This window comes from Anomalospiza imberbis, chromosome 5 (genome assembly GCF_031753505.1).
Source record: "Anomalospiza imberbis isolate Cuckoo-Finch-1a 21T00152 chromosome 5, ASM3175350v1, whole genome shotgun sequence".
NCBI lineage: Eukaryota > Metazoa > Chordata > Aves > Passeriformes > Viduidae > Anomalospiza > Anomalospiza imberbis.
Window position 1 is genome coordinate 48,489,430 of NC_089685.1, and position 18,853 is coordinate 48,508,282.

General features: G+C 40.4%; 1 protein-coding gene across 3 annotated transcripts in view; it reads left to right on the plus strand.

Moving 5' to 3' along the window:
• The window catches only part of ANO2 (anoctamin 2), a 114,594-nt gene that overhangs the window by 23,349 nt on the left and 72,392 nt on the right, over nucleotides 1–18,853 (plus strand). For 2 of the 3 annotated variants that reach the window (XM_068190573.1, XM_068190575.1), the window contains exons 9-11: nucleotides 7,534–7,668; nucleotides 10,512–10,672; nucleotides 14,390–14,472. In XM_068190573.1, coding sequence (XP_068046674.1) covers nucleotides 7,534–7,668; nucleotides 10,512–10,672; nucleotides 14,390–14,472 — 379 coding nt within the window. The remainder of the gene's footprint in view (nucleotides 1–7,533; nucleotides 7,669–10,511; nucleotides 10,673–14,389; nucleotides 14,473–18,853) is intronic. The other variant, XM_068190574.1, reaches the window with a different exon arrangement.

Below are 18,853 nucleotides of genomic sequence, written 5' to 3' on the forward strand. Positions count from 1 at the left end.
GCTTTCAATATGGCAAATCTGTGAACTTCCACAGTCAGTACAGAGAGCAGAAAAATTAAGATTTTTATACCATATTGAGCAGGGGGTAAGAAAAGGATGGAAACATGCTCTTCTCAGCTGTGTCCTGTGACAAGAGGCGATGGGCACAAATGAGAGTTAGGTAGATTAGCCTGTAGTTCCATAGGTCCTTCTTCTTGCCCTTCCTGAAAATGGGGGTCACATGTGTTTTCCTCCAGCTTTTGGGCACTTCTCCCAGTTGCCACCATCAATCAAAGATTTCCAAGAGCTGCCTTGCAATGACATCTGCCAGCTCCCTCAGCCCTCGTGGGTGCATCCCATCAGGACCTGTGGACATATGGATGTCCAGTTTGCTTCAGTACTCCCTGACCCAATCCCCTTCCACCAAGGTGACTGAAAGATACTTTTTTATACTTGTTTTTAATTGGAAATGATACATCTGTTTATTAGCCACCAGATGGTGTATATCTGACAGCAGTAACACTGTGCAAGCACTAACAAGGACCTACTTATTAAAATAAAAACATGAAATGAATTTAGGCTCTGCAGTAAGGGTTAGCTATATTAACTTGAAAGGAAGAAAACTCTCATGAAATATTAGTTATTATAAATGAAAGATATTTAGGAAAAGATGCCAGTATTTGAGCTTCAAACTCTTCTTAAATGAGATGAATAAAATCATGCAAATTATCTTGTGGAAACTGGAGATTAGGGAAGTGATGAGATGCAATGATGTCACATTTGTTCAAGTACAAAAAGGCAGAAAACAAAGTTGCAACAGGTACTAAAAAAATAGGAAGTAAAAGACTATGTAACCTCCTTTCCTAAAAGAAAGTCCAAAAGAAAGGCTGATTCATATTATATAGGTTACTCCTTATTTGTATTTGTTTCTTATAGAGAAAATATTATCTGTATAACTGAATGAATTGCTTCTTATATAGTGTGTCACTTGATGCCCTGAGTTGTTTATAAAATGAAACTTCCTTCCTCACAGGTAAGCTCTGATTGACTTTCATTAGCTTTGAATTAGCCTCAGGTAGCCATGGGTTTTTAATTTTCCAGGTTGGGAAGGTTGCTGAATTTTTAAAAAATGCTAAATAAAGAGAACAAATTAAAGAAAGGAGAGGCAGAGTGTCCATGGGTTGTCTTATGCATGAATTCTTGGATATGACAGGCAAAGCACTGCATTGCTCCTGTTGAAAATGCTTTCCCTGAGCAAGGTGTGCTGTAGCTTCTGGAGGCTGAGGGACATTTAGAACTTTTTTACACTAGGCACATGACAGGAAACATCAACAGAATAATGTGATCAGGCACTTAATCTTTTCAAAGCTGTTCTGAAGTTTTGTATTGTCCCAGAACAGAGAGGAGAATGCAATTACAGTGCCTCTGACTACCCAGCATTGTGTTGTTTGCTTATCCATTTGGCAGTTGTCAGCCTTAATTTCTGTCTCAGTCACATTACATGTCTACTTATTATGCTTCTATTGTTCTTTCTCTTGCAGTCAGTAAACAAAGGCTTTTTTTCAGTTTATAATCCATCACCACAAGCTATGCACTTTCAGCTGTATTCTGACAATTTCTTGGAATGGAAGCCTAATATTCATGAATCTATGAGGCTTAGAGAGTGGTTTGTCCTAGTTTTATTTATTTTCAAGATAAAATTTGGCCTTTTTCTATTTTAAATTGCATTTAATACACAAATCATTACTATTATTAAATATTATCATAAATTATTATTATTATTATTAATAATATTTCCCCTGGGTTTTTTAATACACTAGAATTTGATAATTTGAATATCCCCTTCCTCCACAACATCAGCTTCTCCCTGTTCCTCTGCTGAAGGGTAATTTTTCTTAAGAGCCAAAAATACTAGGGAAAAACATAGTTTTACCTCTAAGTAAAATTCACAATTTCTGTTCTCCATGGAGTTGCAATATTTTGATAGTGGACTTTTTTTTCCTCCTATAAGGTATCACAATTAAAATTCCACTGTGCCTTGAAAGAAATATATCTGTAATTTAGGTAAGTTTGACTCCAGACTTTTGTACCATTGGAGGACACAGCAAATATTTGTTAGGTAATGTTTTCAAACAAGAACTTTAATGACAAGGGCTTGATTAAATGGCTGTGGTGGCACATTTCTTCATTCTGTTTTCAGGGGAAAAGGGTCAGGTTCTAAACTCCATTCAAAACCACACTTTTAATCACTCTCTACTGGACATTCTTGATTTTTATGCCCAGTACAGGGGGGAAAAGTGCTTTTACCTTGGACAAAGTCTCCTTTCTTTGCTTTCTGTATGCAGAACCAGCTGGCCTTTCTAAATGACATTTTCTTTCCTACCTCAAACTCAGATGCATTGCAATTTATCTGAGCTTCTGTAGTTGTTATTTTTCCCCCTCTTAAAATTTGAATTAAAAAAGTTTTTCAGTCCCTTGGCACGTTGTTCCAAGAGGGATTGTCTTCTGCCAGGATCTTTTCTTGGCTTCCATATTGCTCCATTTGGTGCACTCTCTGTGTATCTGGATTTAGCACTGATATGTTCTTTCTTGAGACTGCCTGGATGGAATATGTGCTGTCAGGCACAACCCTGGTGGAAATCTCCAAGATCTCTGGATGCACAGCAGCCTCAATGCTGCTGCTGAGCAGTAATTGCACCCAGGTGTCCCAGATGGTTGTAATAAATGCTTGAATCTTGCCCTGAGAAAATTTTCAAGCGAAGAAAGAATGGCAAATCCAGAAAAGTTTGGACATAGGCAGCTCTACTTGGAGTGAAATCTTGGGGTGTTCAGCAATGTTCCTGATTGTCTTGTAGTGACTGGGCTTTCTCTATACTCCAGCAGTCTTTCTGAAAGAAGTCTGCAGTGTTGAGATGGAAACTTTCTATGGTGGGAACTATTATCTCAGAATCAAAGGAAATATCTGTGTTCTGAACTTACCATGTGCTAGAAATTGCTTCTCACTTTCTAAGGGTAGTCACAGTTCTGCCTGCAGCGTAATGGTAGATCTTCTTCTGGTTGCAGAAGCCCTGAAAGAATAAATTGTGTTCTGGGGGCTGTTGCTGTGGGTCAGAGAGGGAATGTGCACCTGGACAGGGAAAGAAAGTTTTAAACTAGCCTTGGCAGTAAAGATGTTCTGACATGAAACTAAACTGCTTGTCCTTCTCCCCAACAGCAGAAACACCAGAATTTCACCCCCAAACTGTGCAAATAAGTTTATTTTGAAGGCATCAGTAATACGTGTGGCTTGGTTGACCATATGCACGGTGGAAACCTACCCGAGAGACAGCTCTAAATCAGTTTAATTTTGCATAGAAACTATTGCATCTGAACGACTCCTCCACCAAAGGGATGGTGGAATGAAATGGAGACATGAAGTGACAGCTGGCCTAGAGTGGGCTATGGAAATTTAAAAACTGAAGGATTCTGCACAGATTTCCCCGTTAGGTGACTCAGTGTCCACAGCGCCTTTTTCTTGCTTTTTTAGCTTTGTTCCTGAACGTCTCCAGAGTTCTTTCCAGCATGTGTCACGCACCACATGCTTTATTCACATTCCAGGTACCCACACTTGTTTTCACAGAGTCAAAACTGAAGGGTTTTTTTTCCTTTTCTCTTTCTCCTCCCTTCCCCAAACCTTAGTCTATTTATAAATTGCACAACTTGGCACGGGAGCACTGTGACCAACGTGCGAGCAGAGGGTTTAATAATCAGTTATTCTGTTTGATGTTGGTTTTGCAACCAGACAGACCAAAGTGTATTGCAGATGTCTGGTTGAAGTGTTATATGGGCGAAGCAGAGGGAACTGAGCCAACATTTCTGCTGTGGCCTTCTCAACACTTCTAATTCTGGGAGGGAATACACTTTCTACAGGTGGTTGTTGTTGCTGCTGCTGTTGGGAGTTTTTTAATGCTGTTTCTGATAATCTGCTGGAAGAGCAGCACTTGTTCAGCTTGTTCAGGAGTTATGGGTAATTTGACCAAATCTTTCCTTAAAGACGTGATTCTTGTTCATGAGAACTCAGTAATTGGTAGGTGGCCATTTAATCAGCCTTTACAAAGTCCTCTAAAATGAAAGGCATGAAATTTCACCATATAATATATCAACACACAGAACAAAAACTTTGCATGCTGCTCCTGATAGGAGCAGTACACGTTCTTTATCAAAGCCATTTGCCCTTTAGTTTGGGAATAACCCCTGCCTCCATGGAATATGTGCATATAAAGGAGCATTTCCCTAATGCAGAAATAAAGCTCACACAATGCCAGGGGCACACTTTTTTGGTGACATTCTGCAGTATCCATGAGCACACTTGGGAAAGGATTAGTCCTTAGCTTTGCCTGGGTATATGTGAGGCAGATGTGAATTAGCTGCTGAGGTAGGGCAAGACTCTGGTCTCAATTCTCCTCTTCTGCCATGCCAGCATAAATCATGGATAATTCCTATAGGATAATAAAATCAGACTCGATTTATCCCAATGTAAATGAGAGAACATGCCATGTTCTTGGTGTAAATATATAAAAACGTGTAAAAATAGGTTTTCTTGACTTACATCTTCCTCTACCCTTGAAGCATACATTTTCCCCCTCTGTTCATTTACTACTGAATCCAGCAGCAGCTGCAGTAGGTGTTGGTACAGGGGGTCACTGGTGTTTGCAGAGCCTTGACTGCTATTCAGAGGAACCAGAGAAGGGTTCTTGGGGTGTGTCAAAGAAAGGACATGTCTATGTCCTGTGTTCTTCTGACTTGATTAACTCATGTCTAAATTGTCCATTATGTTTCCAAGTACTGTCATTGCTTCTCCTTAGATTATTTCATGTTCTGGGACATTGGTGGACTGAACTTGGGCACAGCATCTTAATTATTTTTGTTTTTCAAAACAGTTAAGACACAAAACACAGTGCAGTTTTCTTCCTGGCAACTGCATTTTTTCCATACTCTCAGGACATTGTTGAGCTCTTCTCACTTTCTTTTGGCATGGATACAAATAGCAACCCTTCGCTTTATAGGTTACAGGTCACATTTATCACTGGAAGGCTTAAAAATTTGAGGGGAAGCCTCTTGAGCCATAAACTTCCCTGACCTTGATCAGCTACTCTTTAGTGCTGCTGGCATTTGAACTCTTTCTGTGCTAATTTGTGGCCCTTTGTCAAAAGAACAGAGAGTTTTGATCAGCTTAGATTGTGGACAGTTTTTTTGTGCCTGCTCTGACCTATTTGAAACACTTTACTAGCTGTGCCCATTGCCCACCTCTACAAACAAGGGAGCACTAAAAAAATATTATCAGGATAATCTCCCTCTGGTCCTCCTTTTCCTGCTTTAGTACCAAACTTAAGGTTGTCACTCCCCAGTCAGAAGGAAACTTGGGAGCAAATGGATTTTCCCTCAATCCTGTGCTGTTCCAACACCATTTCTGCTGTTTGTTGACTCACACAAGAGGCTTGAAGAAAAGCTTTAGGCCTTCTGGTTAGTTCTATATTTCAATCAAGTATTCCTTCTTTCACTTCATATTTTAAAAAGTGTATTAAAGTGTGTGAATTAAACAAACTATGCTAACAACAAAGTATATTAACAAACAGGTATATTAAAAATATATATTTATTTTCAAATGTGAAAATAAAGGAAAGCTTCTTCTTATAATTACCGCCAAAATTACCTGGCATGTGCCAGGTCAGAGAGCAGACCCACAGTATATGGCTTGTATTTACAACACAAATATTTATATTTATAATTTCAAAAAATATGCTATATCATATAATGCCATATTGCCTTGTACTCTCTGCAAATCCATTGTCCCAAGGTGCTTCAAATCTTAACTTATTGACATTCAAGCCACACTGTGATGATTTCACTTGTGCTGTTTGGTAACTCATACAGTTTGTGGCTTAGGGTACCTTACAGTGTCAGGTGTAGGGGCTGTACTCTTTTCTTGGAAGATTCCTGAAATTTCCCAGCTTCTGGGTGGCACCCCCTCATACTGAGGATAATGTTGTCTGTGTATCTGTTCAAAATGCTTCTGTTTTGCTTTTCCCTTTAGGATTGCATGCATCCTTTCTAAAGCATAAGCAAGTTTGGTTAGACATGAGAAAATAGAAGCACTTGTGGAAGGCAAAAATGAAATAGGCAGGATTGCACTGCCAGTTTTCCATGGGAGAGCCTGGAAGTGCAGAGTTAGCTGCAGCTGTGATGCAGGTGTGAGAACAACAGTAGGATCTGTGGTAATAAAAATCCCTCACTGTTGCTTCCCTTATCCACTTCATCTGAGCTGGAAGTGACTGTAGAGGCTTGACTTGCTATCCCTTGGTTCTCTGCCATGGTTGCACTCCTGCCCTGTCTCTGCTGTGGTATGTCTGGCCCCTAGACCCAGCTTGTGGAGTAGAAAATTTCAGTTTGGGCCTCCAAAAGTCTCATTTAAGCATTTTCAGTAGGAATGATGTAAATCTGGGATGCTGAACTTGGATAAAACTTTCCTAAGGTAAATGGGATAAGAATAAATCTCAAACTGGGATTGTGCTCAACCTTTATGAGGACGTTGTCTTTCTTTTATTAGACATGACATCATGAATTTATTTTAATTTTTGCTGTTATCAAAGTGTAAATGTCTCACTGACTCACACTCCATGTCATGCCCTGAGTGCTCTCTTTGTAGCTGCTTTCTGTCCAGCACTGCTCCATCTTCTTTGGCTTGTGAAATGTTTTTAACCTTGTTGGTTTTTATCTAAATTTTGGTGAATTCTTGAGTTCTCTGAAGCTCTTTGGGTTTTACAATATTTGTAATCACTCCTGACTGTACTTTGGAATGATCAGTGAGGTTCATCCATGCTTAGTTTACTTCTTGCAGTGTGATTCATGAAGATGCTGGGCTGACTTCTACCACTTATTTATCAACATCTGCAGTGGGCTGTTCCTCAGAGCAGACACTGTTTTTTCTAACCAGCTGTCCAGGGGCTGTTAACCTGACAAAATTATTCTTTCCGAAAAGCCAGTGCTAAGTGTGCAAGTAAACTTTCCTCCTTTAGCAGCAGTTCCAGATTAGTCATCTTTTAAGATACTAGAGTCAGTATGGTCCCATAGATGTTATTTCTATGACTCTCACTAACTGAATCCAGGAGTGTGGCAGCTCAAGAGTACTGCAGAGGCAAAAATTAATGTGCTCCTCTGAGGCGCCAAGTACTTTCCAGTGTTTCCTCCTATTTCACTGACTTCTTTTAAGAGATGCAAAGACCACAGTTTTCTCTGAAAAGATATGTATTTCAATGATACCTGCCTAATTTCAGCTCAGGAGAATGATCCAGGACTGTCTTTAACTTCTCAGAACAGAGAAGCCCAAACTGCCAAATGCCTAAATCATCCCCTTCATTTGTTCCTATTGTCTTCAAGATCCTCAGGGTTTTCATTCACATCTTTCACAATTTGCATTTTAATTTTCTGGGACTGTTTAGTGGCTGTAAAACACATTTTAAAATTATATCCTTGACATGTGTTTTTTTTTTTTTTTTTTCCCTCCCTCTTTTTCAGGAAGTATTTTGGAGAAAAGATAGGACTTTATTTTGCATGGCTGGGTTTATACACAGAATTCCTCATTCCATCTTCAGTAGTTGGGATTATTGTATTTCTATATGGATGTATAACCATTGAAAGTGACATTCCTAGGTAAGCTTATCAGTGATCCATGGTTTGTTGTTTGAAAATTGTAAGGCTGTGCTTTTTCTTATTAATCTGTAGTGAGAATAAGTGGTTTTAGCTTGTCTGAAGAGCAGTGATGTATAATTACCAACCTTGTGAGCATTACAAACACAGAGGCATTGAAGAGGTATTTGAAGGGTACACATTTATTTGACTGGTTAGTGTCTCACTTCCTGAAACAGAAATGTGAAGTGAGTCCATTGTATTGAGTTCGTTTTCAAATATATTAATTTGCTTTTTATGAGTGCATATGGCTCACTGCTCAATCAGAAAGTCATTACGTAAAACTCACTGAAATTAATGCAAACACTGTCCACAACTCTTGGAACACTTGATTCCCATTAAAATCAGACCATTTGTACAAGTAAGATGAGCAATAGTTACAAGACTTAGCAAATGTCAGCATATCAAGGGATGGGATTCTGCCCCTCTGCCCCGCTCTGCTGAGACCCCCTTCCCTGCAGGGCTGCATCCAGCCCTGGGCCCAGCACAGGAAGGACAGGGAGCTGCTGGAGCCAGAGCAGGGACACCAAGGGGATCAGAGGGATGGAGCAGCTCTGCTGGGAGGAAAGGCTGAGGGAATTGGGATTGCTCAGCCTGGAGAAGAGAAGGCTTTGGGGTGACCTCACTGTGGCCTTGCAGTGCCTGAGGGGAGCCCACAGGAAAGATGGAGAGAGACTCTGGACAAGGGCCTGGGGTGACAGGACAAGGGGGAATGGCTTCACACTGACAGAGAGCAGGGGTAGATTGGATATTGGGAAGAAATTCTTTCCTTTGAGGGTGCTGAGGCCCTGGCACAGGTTTCCCAGAGAAGCTGTGGCTGCTCCATCCCTGGAAATGTCCAAGGCCGGGCTGGATGGGGCTCTGAGCAACCTGGGCTAGTGGAAGGTGTCCCTGCCCATGGTGGGGGATGGAACTGGATGATCTTTAAGGTCCCTTCCAACTCAACCCATTTTATGATTCTATATTTAGTCGTCTTCTTTAGTGTTCCCCTTCTAGACACAAAATAATGTTGAGTTTTGTGTATCCTGAGGGGAATATGCTACACACAAAAACTGCCAAAGTGACATTGTGCTGTTAATGTCTACTTCCCAGTAGAAAAAAAAAATCATTCCTGTGAGTTGTCTGTGTCTGACTTCTGCTGGAATCAGGGTACTGCAGTACACTCATGCCAGTCCCTGAACTGACAGCTTTTAAAATGACTGCAGTAGGACAAGGTTACTGATAAGTAAATGATGAACGGCACCACATCTGAGGCAGGGTCTGTTTTCTTAGCTTGATCTGAATAAATCTTGGTGCTCGTCAGGGTGAAAGCTTGTGCTAACATTTAAACTCCAGTGAGATTTATGGATGAGCTGTATCTGCAGCACCCTCTGCTGCCTTTTGAAATAGAGAATTACTTTAACAACATGAGAGCTGGAAACAGCTGCATGCTTTTCAAACCATATAATATAAACATATTCATAATACAGCTTGATTTGTCCTTTTTTTTTTCATTTGAATTAGTAAGGAAAAACCTATTTCAGGATGGTCCATATAGGAACAATCATAATCATCATATGCCAGCTATCATTGAAATAATGTGGCAACTCACCTCATGATCCTGGCAAGGACATTTGAGCTTTGCACTACTCAATTCATCTAAGTGAGACTGTGCAGGTACAAAAGTCTTTCGCATCCAAACCTCATGGAAAATACTGAAAGCATTCTGAGCCCTAACAAGAAGTGTTTGGCCTGTTAAAGTGATACTGATAATGGTTTTTTCAAAGATTTTTAGAATCCAAATACATACATGGCAAATAAGACTGAGAATCAAAATAACAACCTTACAGTAAAGATCTTAAAATCTGTAAAATATATTTTTACGCATATTTTTGTGCCACCATATAAAAAAATGTGTATTTTGACAACAGCAATGAATTTCCTTTGAGACCACTTCAGTCTTTCTTTTCAGTGATTTAAATCTGATCTGTATCAAATCACGTAACTGACTGCAGAGATGCAAACTCCACTTTTGTGTTTGAATTTTGGTTTTTTATTGTGGTTAACCTCAACCTTCAGTGATGTTGTCTTCCTTAACTCACTAATACAATGCAGTGATCAGTTTGGTTGAGTGTTGCATCATTTTCCTGTTGGTATAGGTGTTTATATATGTGTTTAAAAAATTACTATCCATGGCAATGAACCTTGAGGTGTTCTGGTTTGAAAACAAAACCAGTGAGACTCCAAGACAGAAATACAATTTATTAGGAAAAGTGAAAAGGAAAACAAAATACACACAATAATACGAAAGAAAAACCGCTGACAGAGTCAGAATACAACCTGACACCCTTTTTAGTCAGGGTGTTGGTAGCTGTCCAAATTGGAATGGCTGCAGACCTCCTGGAAACCCAGCGGAAAAGCCTCAGTCTGGTGTCCCAAAAACCCAGATTATGTCCAGTTAGGAATGCTTGGCTCCTCCCTCTGGGCAGAGCATCTCCCAATGGGATGTTATAGTTCTTATCAGTCATGCAGTGACATTCAATAGCCCATTATCAGCAGATGTCTCCGGGAGGGAGAATTGGTTGTGAAAGAGATAAGGAAAATTGCCCACTTAACAGAAGACAGCTGCCATACAGATGGCAAATAGAATACATCTTGTCTTGCAATCTGGGACATGAGGAAACACACAGCTCCTGCTCTCTGCAAGTACAGGCCACAGATATTGCAGACAGCTTGTAATAGCTGTGATGTGCTGCTCCATATCAGTACTGCACATCCAATTTCTGAGCTGGGATACTCAGAGGACCCTGTGCCCTTGTCTGTCACAGCAAAGAGATGTGTGACCAGCGCAATGCCTTCACCATGTGCCCCCTGTGTGACAAGTTCTGTGATTACTGGAACCTCAGCTCTGCCTGTGCCACTGCTCGAGCGAGTCACTTGTTTGACAACCCTGCCACAGTTTTCTTCTCCATCTTTATGGCTCTCTGGGGTGAGTATTGCTTTGCAAGCTAACAGTGCCATTTGATGTTTGCACTCTTCACAGCATAGCAAAGTGCTGTTTGATTGAATGTGATCCCTATGGCTTTTGGAAGCTGGCAATCCTCAGAAGGCCAGGGAGAGCTGTCTGTGTTGAGACTGGGGAAAGTAATATCACTGTCAACAGCAAGCTCTGGAATAAATGGAGTTGTGTAGTTCAGGGAAGAAAAAATGTTCTTTCTTCCTCTACTGCCATGTTTAGAATCACAGAGTTGTCAAGTCTGGAAAAGATGTACAAGATCATCAAGTCCTGCTTTTGACTGATCTCCACTTGTCAACTAAACCAGAGCACTGAGTGCCATGTTCAGGTGTTTATTAAACATTTCCAATGATGGTGACTCCACCACCTCCCAATGCCAATGGGAAGAAATTCTTCCTGATGTCCAGCCTGAACCTTCCCTGGCACATCTTGAGGCCATTTTCTCCACAGAGGAAATTGTGCCAATAATGGCACTTCTAAACTTTGCCATGTTTTTGCTAATTTTTCTTTATTTTCCATCAACATGTCACACCCTTATAACACCTTCTGCATTTGGAGCCAGAATGTATTTGAGGATTGGTACAGAGCAGACAACTGAAAGGGTCTAATTTAAGCATAGACCCACTACCTTGTGAGAAAATTCAGTCACATAATTTTATCAAAAGTTTATGGGATTGCTAGAGTAATGGGACTATTTTAATTTTAATTATAATATATTTTAGAATATCCCATTTAAATAAGCTTGCTTTTCTGTAATGGTAAATATCCCTGTCTCCATGAGGATATCAAACCACTTCATAAACATAAATGAATCATAAATGAATGCATTGCAGTATTACTCTTATTGTTTCTGGCCTCACCTCTGCTCTGTGTATGTACTGTGCCTGCATGAATTATTGCTGGTATTATGCTCTCCTTTACTCTAGAGTTTGTTTATTGTGAAAGTTAAATGTGTTATTGCTACTGTAAAATGATTTTCTTATTTCCCTATTCATTGTTCCCAAAATGAAATTATCATTCTTAATATGAAACTGAGCGAATATGTTATTCTGTTACAGCCATCCCTCAGCAACCAGTGTGTTATTCTTTGCTAGCATATTAAGATTTTACAGCTTGTTTTAGAAAGGACTGTTTGGTGGCTTGGCATTGGGTGAGGACAGCAAAAGGTTTTTGAGGAACTTGCAGACAGAACAGATCATGGAAACAAGAAGCATTTATTTACCAGTTCCTGGAAGCCCTAGAGCAAACATTAGAGAGAATTATGACTGAGAAATAGAAAAAAGAGAATAAATTTATAGACTCTCAGAAGAATTCATTTTACCACTTCAGATTACAGGGTAGACTGGCAGATTTAAGTGTTGCCTGCTGCTGTGAAGCTTAAAATAAATAAAATATCATTTTCCTGAAAAAGAAATTCTACTGTAAACTAGCATCTATGCAAATGACAATTGCCACTGAACCTCATCCAGAACAATTGTATTTTGGTATCAGCAATGCAACATGCAAAATAAAATGTTGATATATCCTTGCACTAAGACAAATTAGTAGAATCTGTTATGGAGCAGAATAGGACAAAAAGATCCATATGCACTGCTTTTAAAAAAAGGCATGTAAGAATAACAAAATTCTTTCAGAGCTGTAGCCCTCCTCCAAAAAATGTTTCCCACAGATTAGAAAAGTCTGTTCTTGGGACCATGATAACTGAGCTTGTCAGTTCAAGAAAATGCAGCCGGCACACACAAAGAGCAGCAGAGCGAAATAATGGAGCCTGTACAAACTCTGGCCAGCTTTCCTATTAAGTATTAGATTACACCAAATTTTGCTGCCCTACTACTAGAGGCTGTGCTGGTTATATCTAGAGCTCAGTCTGTTGAATGGCAGAGCTCACACACACACACCTATTCCAGGTGTATGTTTAAAAGAGCAAACTAAGGTGATCTGGGCCAGATTCATTTCATGAGGGTGTTGTGCACAGGAATTCTTTCGTCTTGCTTGTCTTCTTCCATTTTCCAGAAAGCAGAAGGCTTCCTATGGTTAATATCTCCAAAAGAATCATGCTTTTAGTAGCTGATCCTGTTTCCTCATGAAGTGTCTTTGTGATTCCAGCAGTCCTGCTGCAAGTGTCCATATTTACAGTAATGCCTGGCTGACTGGGCTTGATGACACTGGTGTTCTGGTGATGAATTTCAGTGTCAGATGCCTTTATTAGAAGCTTTACAGAATCACAGAATGATTTGGGTTGGAAGGGACCTTAAAGCTTATTCAGTTCCAACTGTCCTGCCATTGGCAGGGACACCTGCCACTATAACAGGTTGCTCAGAGCCCCATCCAACCTGGCCTTGGACACTTCCAGGGATGGGACAGCCACAGCTTCTCTGGGCAACCTTTGCCAGGGCCTCAGCACCCTCATGAAGAAGAATTTCTTCCTAATATCCAATCCAAACCTCTTCTCTGTCAGTTTAGTTTTTCTGCTAGTGTCAGTGCAGAGGTGCTGATTTCAGAGCAGCTGCTGCATCAAGCCAAGTACGTTCTTACAGAGCTAAATGTGGAACTGAGTTTTTTGTATAACAGGAAAGAATGGAATGAGTAATAACACCCTATAAAATAACCAAATGTTTTTGTATTTAGGATATCTAAAAACCCTTGAGTTTTCAAACCATGCTAAATATAGCTTTTATATGTTCTCTCTTCTATAAGGGAGGAGGAACGCAGATAGCAACTTTGTTGCTTAATATCTGGATTTGCTTTCAGTGTGCTGGCAGTCCTAGCTTTAAATTATATTTATTTCTTATATGATGAGATGATACCTGTGAAGAAAATATTTGCAGCTAACAGTTGGGGTAGATTATGACTTGTAAGAGGCAGGTTATTTTTACAGAGTTCCCACTTTTCTCAGTGTTATCTGACAGTTTAGATGCAGTCAAGGGAAGCTGATCTGATTCTCTACTGCTGTCTGTCTTGTGGGGCTATCTACAAGATGTTCAAAGTGATCCAACAGTGTTTTTCACCCACTGAAAAAGTGAAGTGAAGCATAAGAAAATGGAAAACAGTGCCCCCAGTTGTTTATAGGTATAGCTTTTAATTATGAGCAACTAGGAAAAGGGCTATACTGAGGAAACAGCAATTATGAGAGGAGAGCCAGGAGACTGTAAATATGGGACAACAGCAAAATATCAGTTCTTCCTTATTAGTAAAAAAGGAGAGGCAGGAGGCTGAACCAGGGGCCAGTCCTTTAGGGCAAAATCACCATGTCTATGATGGTAAAAAGCATTTAACTACACCATTGTAATATATTTCAAAATATCTTTTTCTACGTCTTGCTGAGGATCCTAGTTATTTCAGTAGCAGGCTAAACCTACCTTCAAATGCTTCATGATGAATTAAGAGAGATGATGTCTTCCATGGATACCCACAGTTATGGATTAAGTTCCATTTCCTGACAAGAATTTAACAGTGGCTCTGGACAACTGTTCCATCTTTCTGTATTTTATTTTTAAAAGACAGTAATTATAGTCCCTGCGCTTTGCTTGCATTCTTTCTTTAAAACTGGGCCTGAGGCTGTTTCTTAGTTCTTAATTTTAAAGGGTCTAGCATGATGGGATTTAAATATCAGTTGAAGCTTACAAGTAACACGAATGTTTGCTACAATGCTTTGGACTCATTTTTAAAATAGTTTAATTCCTTTTAAAGCGACCATGTTCCTTGAACAATGGAAGCGTTTGCAGATGAGATTGAGTTATTTCTGGGATCTAACTGGACTGGAAGAAGAAGAGGTAAGTTTCCTTTGCCTGGGCTAATTTATTGTGTTAATTATTCTGTAGATGCATATTATATAAGCATTGATGTATAGATGTCTCACTAGTGTTCTCCAGCCCAATGCAGTTCATGGCTGTGTTTAGATAAAGGACTGTAACTGATTCAGTCTTGAATATCAATGTTTATTTAGGAAATCCTCACCTATATCTTACTGTTCAGCTGTTAATAATGTTAACTTATTAACTTCAGTTAATAATGTTAAATTATTAACTTCAGTTCTGAAGTTAATAATGAATGTTGAAAAGGATTATAAGGTAAGAGGAGATCATGTTTTGCTGAGAATGCCCATATGCCATTGTACAGTGTGCAATAACACAATGACAATGAATAAATACTTTGTCATGTTACTTCATTGTGTATAAAAAGAATTCTTTGTGATGATGACAGCCACAGGTTACAGTACCATCAGCAATTTTTGCATCGAGGTCTGGGTCACATCTATGATGCCTTAGTCACTCCATCCTGACCTCAAGGTGCTCACCAACAGAGCTGTTTCAAAACAATAAATGGTGTGGGTTTCTTCAGAAAGAGCTTTCCAATGAGCCATGGCTTTCCAATGAAGCCATAACCTGAAGTAACTGAAAATGAGACATACTTGTTTATTGGTATTTAAAATGTCCCTAATTTTGTTTTTAGTTCCATCCCTTGGTTTGCTCTAATGACTCTCTCATCCAATGATTCATTTCTAACCCTGACTAAAGAGAGTGCAGTTACTAAAATTATAAATAAATATCATATGAAGAACAGGTAGACTTTGGACTTTCTCCTGGCATTAGATGCTGAGATGTCTGTAGAACAGGGTCATATTCTATAATTCAGAACTGTCTTGGTTTGCTGGGAGGATTTGAATCCATTTCTTCTCTTCATGTTCCAGCATAGTTCCTTAAACAACAGACCACCTACAAGTCTTTAGCCCTGCTAGGTGAGCTCAGCTCAAACAGGAGATTTATAATAGGAGCAAATACCATAGGGGAAAAACAAGTTGACATCATGGACTTCATGATATAGGATGGTAGTGATGTAATTCCTCTATTTCCTATTTCCCAGATCAAAATATTTGGATAAAACAAAAAGATAACCCTGAGAACAGAGAGCATGCTCCAGTATTCCTCTTCTTCGATCACTATTCCATAATGGAGAAATATTCCTTCACTGCTGATTTGGCAACAACCTCCTCTCTGTTGTATCTGTTTCTCAGCTTTTTCATTACTTTCTCCCCTGTTATGATGTGGATGATGCTCACAGACCAACCTGCTCTCCTTTATGACCAGGTGACCTGTCTGGTGGATGCAGGAAAGACTGTGGATGTTGTCTATTTAGACTCCATCAAGGCCTTTGACACTGTCACCCACAGCACACTCCTGGAAAGGCTGCAGCCCACTGCTTGGACAGGAGAACTCTTTGCTGGGTTAGGAACTGGCTGGACAGCTGGGCCCAGAGAGTGGTGGTGAACGGTGCTGCATCCAGCTGGTTGTTAGTCACCAGTGGTGTCCCTCAGGGCTCTGTGCTGGGGCCAGTTCTGTTTAATATCTTTATTGACAACATGGATGAGGGAATTGAGTCTTTCATTAGTAAGTTTGCGGACAACACAAGCTAAGATTGTGTGTCAATCTGTTGGAGGGTAGGAGGGCTCTGCAGAGAGACTTGGAATGGTTGAATGGATGGGCTGAGTCTAACAGGTTGAAATTTAATAAGTCCAAGTGCCGAGTCTTGCATTTTGGCCACAATAACCCCCTGCAGCATTATAGGCTGGGGACAGTGTGGCTGGACAGTGCCAGGCAGAACAGGACCTGGGGATAGTGGGTGACAGCCAGCTGAAACATGAGCCAGCAGTGTGCCCTGGTGGCCAAGAAAGCCAACGGCATCCTGGCCTGTATCAGGAATGGTGTGGCCAGCAGGAGCAGGGAGGTCATTCTCCCCCTGTACTCGACACTGGTGAGGCCACACCTGGAGTGCTGTGTCCAGTTCTGGGCCCTCAGTTTGGGAAGGACATCGAGACGCTTGAGTGTGTCCAGAGGAGGCGACGAGGCTGGTGAGGGGCTGGGAACACAAACCCTGTGAGGAACGGCTGAGGGAGCTGGGGGTGCTCAGCCTGGAGAAAAGGAGACTCAGGGGTGGCCTTATCACTCTCTACAGCTCCCTGAAAGATGGCTGTAGTCAGGTGGGGGTTGGTCTCTTTCTCCAGGCAGCAACTGACAGAACCAGAGGACACAGTCTGAAGCTATGCCAGGGGAAATATAGGTTGGCTATTAGGAAAATTTTATTTTTTACAGAAAGAGTGATAAAGTACTGGAATTGTCTGCCCGGGGAGGTGGTGGAATCACCATCCCTGGATATGTTTAAAAAAAGACTGGATGTGGCACTCAGTGCCATGGTCTGGGTGTCAGGACATGGGATGAACTTGATGATCTTGGCGGTCTCTTCCAACCTAGTGATTCTGTGATTTTGTGATTCAAGTTCATCCCTCACTGTACAAAATCCTCATGTTTAGCTTAATATTTGCAAAATGCTGTGAAAGAATCTATAGGTTTGTGAGGTCCTGTGATGAAGAGGCCTGAAGTGGTAAAAGTCTGTGGACAGGAACTATGGGATCAGCAAGAATTCTTTGTTTATGACAAGTGAAGGCGTGCCAGACAAATCTCAGCACAAGCTGAAGAATTAGGAACTCAGAATCATAAAAAAAGACTGGAATGGACCTTGAGGGACCATCCCTTGTGCCTTGTAGGATCAACTCTACTTAAATCATTAAGAAGAGATATTTGTCTAACTTGTTCTTAAATAAATCCAGCAGTGGAGATTTAAATTCCTACCTAGGTAATCTACTCTAATACTTCTCTATCTGTACTGCTAGCAAGCTTTTCCTAGCGGTTTTCAAATCTCCTTGCTACATGGTAATTTTTTTCACTTTTTTTTTTTCTTATTTTATCTTTCAAAGATCAAGAGAAGGATTACTTCTGTCCTCTTTTCAGCATAATTCAACATAATATCATATTTCTGTCACCCTTGTTTGTTTAAGATGAATAAGCATTTCCTCTTTCAGTCTTAGTTCCTAAATATTTCCAGAGACTCATAGAACCACAGAATGCTTTGCCTTAGAAGGGACCTTATTGGAACAATCATCTTGTTCCAAGCTCCTGCCATGGGCAGGGACACCTTCCACTATCCCATGTTGCTGTCACTCCAGGCCCTTGCTAAGAGTCTCTTTCTCCATCTTTCTATGTATCTCTTTATTCTTGTTCCTTTTTGGCCATTTTCTGGTATATCCAGAAATAGAATAATGGACAAGTCTCTTGACATGACATGCAGAAAATCATGCACTGTGTCATCTCCTGTCACTTCTTCATGCTTCAACCAAACCCCAAAAGTCAGATCAGGTTTTCTTCACATTTATCCTTAAGATTCATAAAGATGAGGATAAATTTGTCTGTAGAAAGTTACTGGCATCAGGTTTCAGTGACGGTGAAGTCTTTACAAGTGTTGAAAGTTATGTTGGAAACGGGAGAATTGTGTCTGATCAGGTTAGGCCAGAAAGAACCAGAAGTGGGATCACTTAAAAGAGCAAGAAAGGGGCAAGGAAGAAGCTCAGGAGGTTTACGTGTTTTAAGACTAGACGGTGTTAAGCTATTGATTGTCAATTTCTTTAGGAAAGGAAGTTACAGAACCAAAGCAGGGAGAAAAACAACCATAAATTTGAAGAGTTGAGAAGTACTTTGTAGGAATTATATTGAAATAAATGCCTTTGGTGAAATTTTTGTGGACATTGATTATAAACTTTTCAGTAAACTGCTTTCTTTAAACACACTAGGCCAAATCTCTTGCTTCAAAAGAGTCACATGAGATATTAATTTAGTTGTATTTATTTGTAAATGCCTTGGCAATGGCAGTCTGAGAAAGCAGACTCCCTAAGGCTTCTATGCATCTTTGCAGCTAGCAACTGTAGAGACTTAGAGAAATTGTGTTTGGACACATGAAATCCACAGAAAGAATGGCAAGCATTGGATACCAAGTGGAAAACAGATAATTGTGTTGAAAAGCAATAGAGCATCTGATAAACAAATGGGAGAGGGAAGAAAAGAAATAAACTGACCAGAACCATGAGAGCAGACAAAGCCTTGGGAACACTGTGCATAAACACACACAGAACCACAGATACGTTTAGGTTGGAAAGGACCTCCAAGGTCATCTGGTCCAGCCTTTGACCAATCCTCACCTTGTCACCCAGACCAGAGCACTGAGTGCCATGTCCAGTCATTCCTTGGACACCTCCCAGGATGGTGACTCCACACCTCCCTGAGCAGCTCATTCCAGTGCTTTAAAAACCCTTCCAGTGAAGAAATT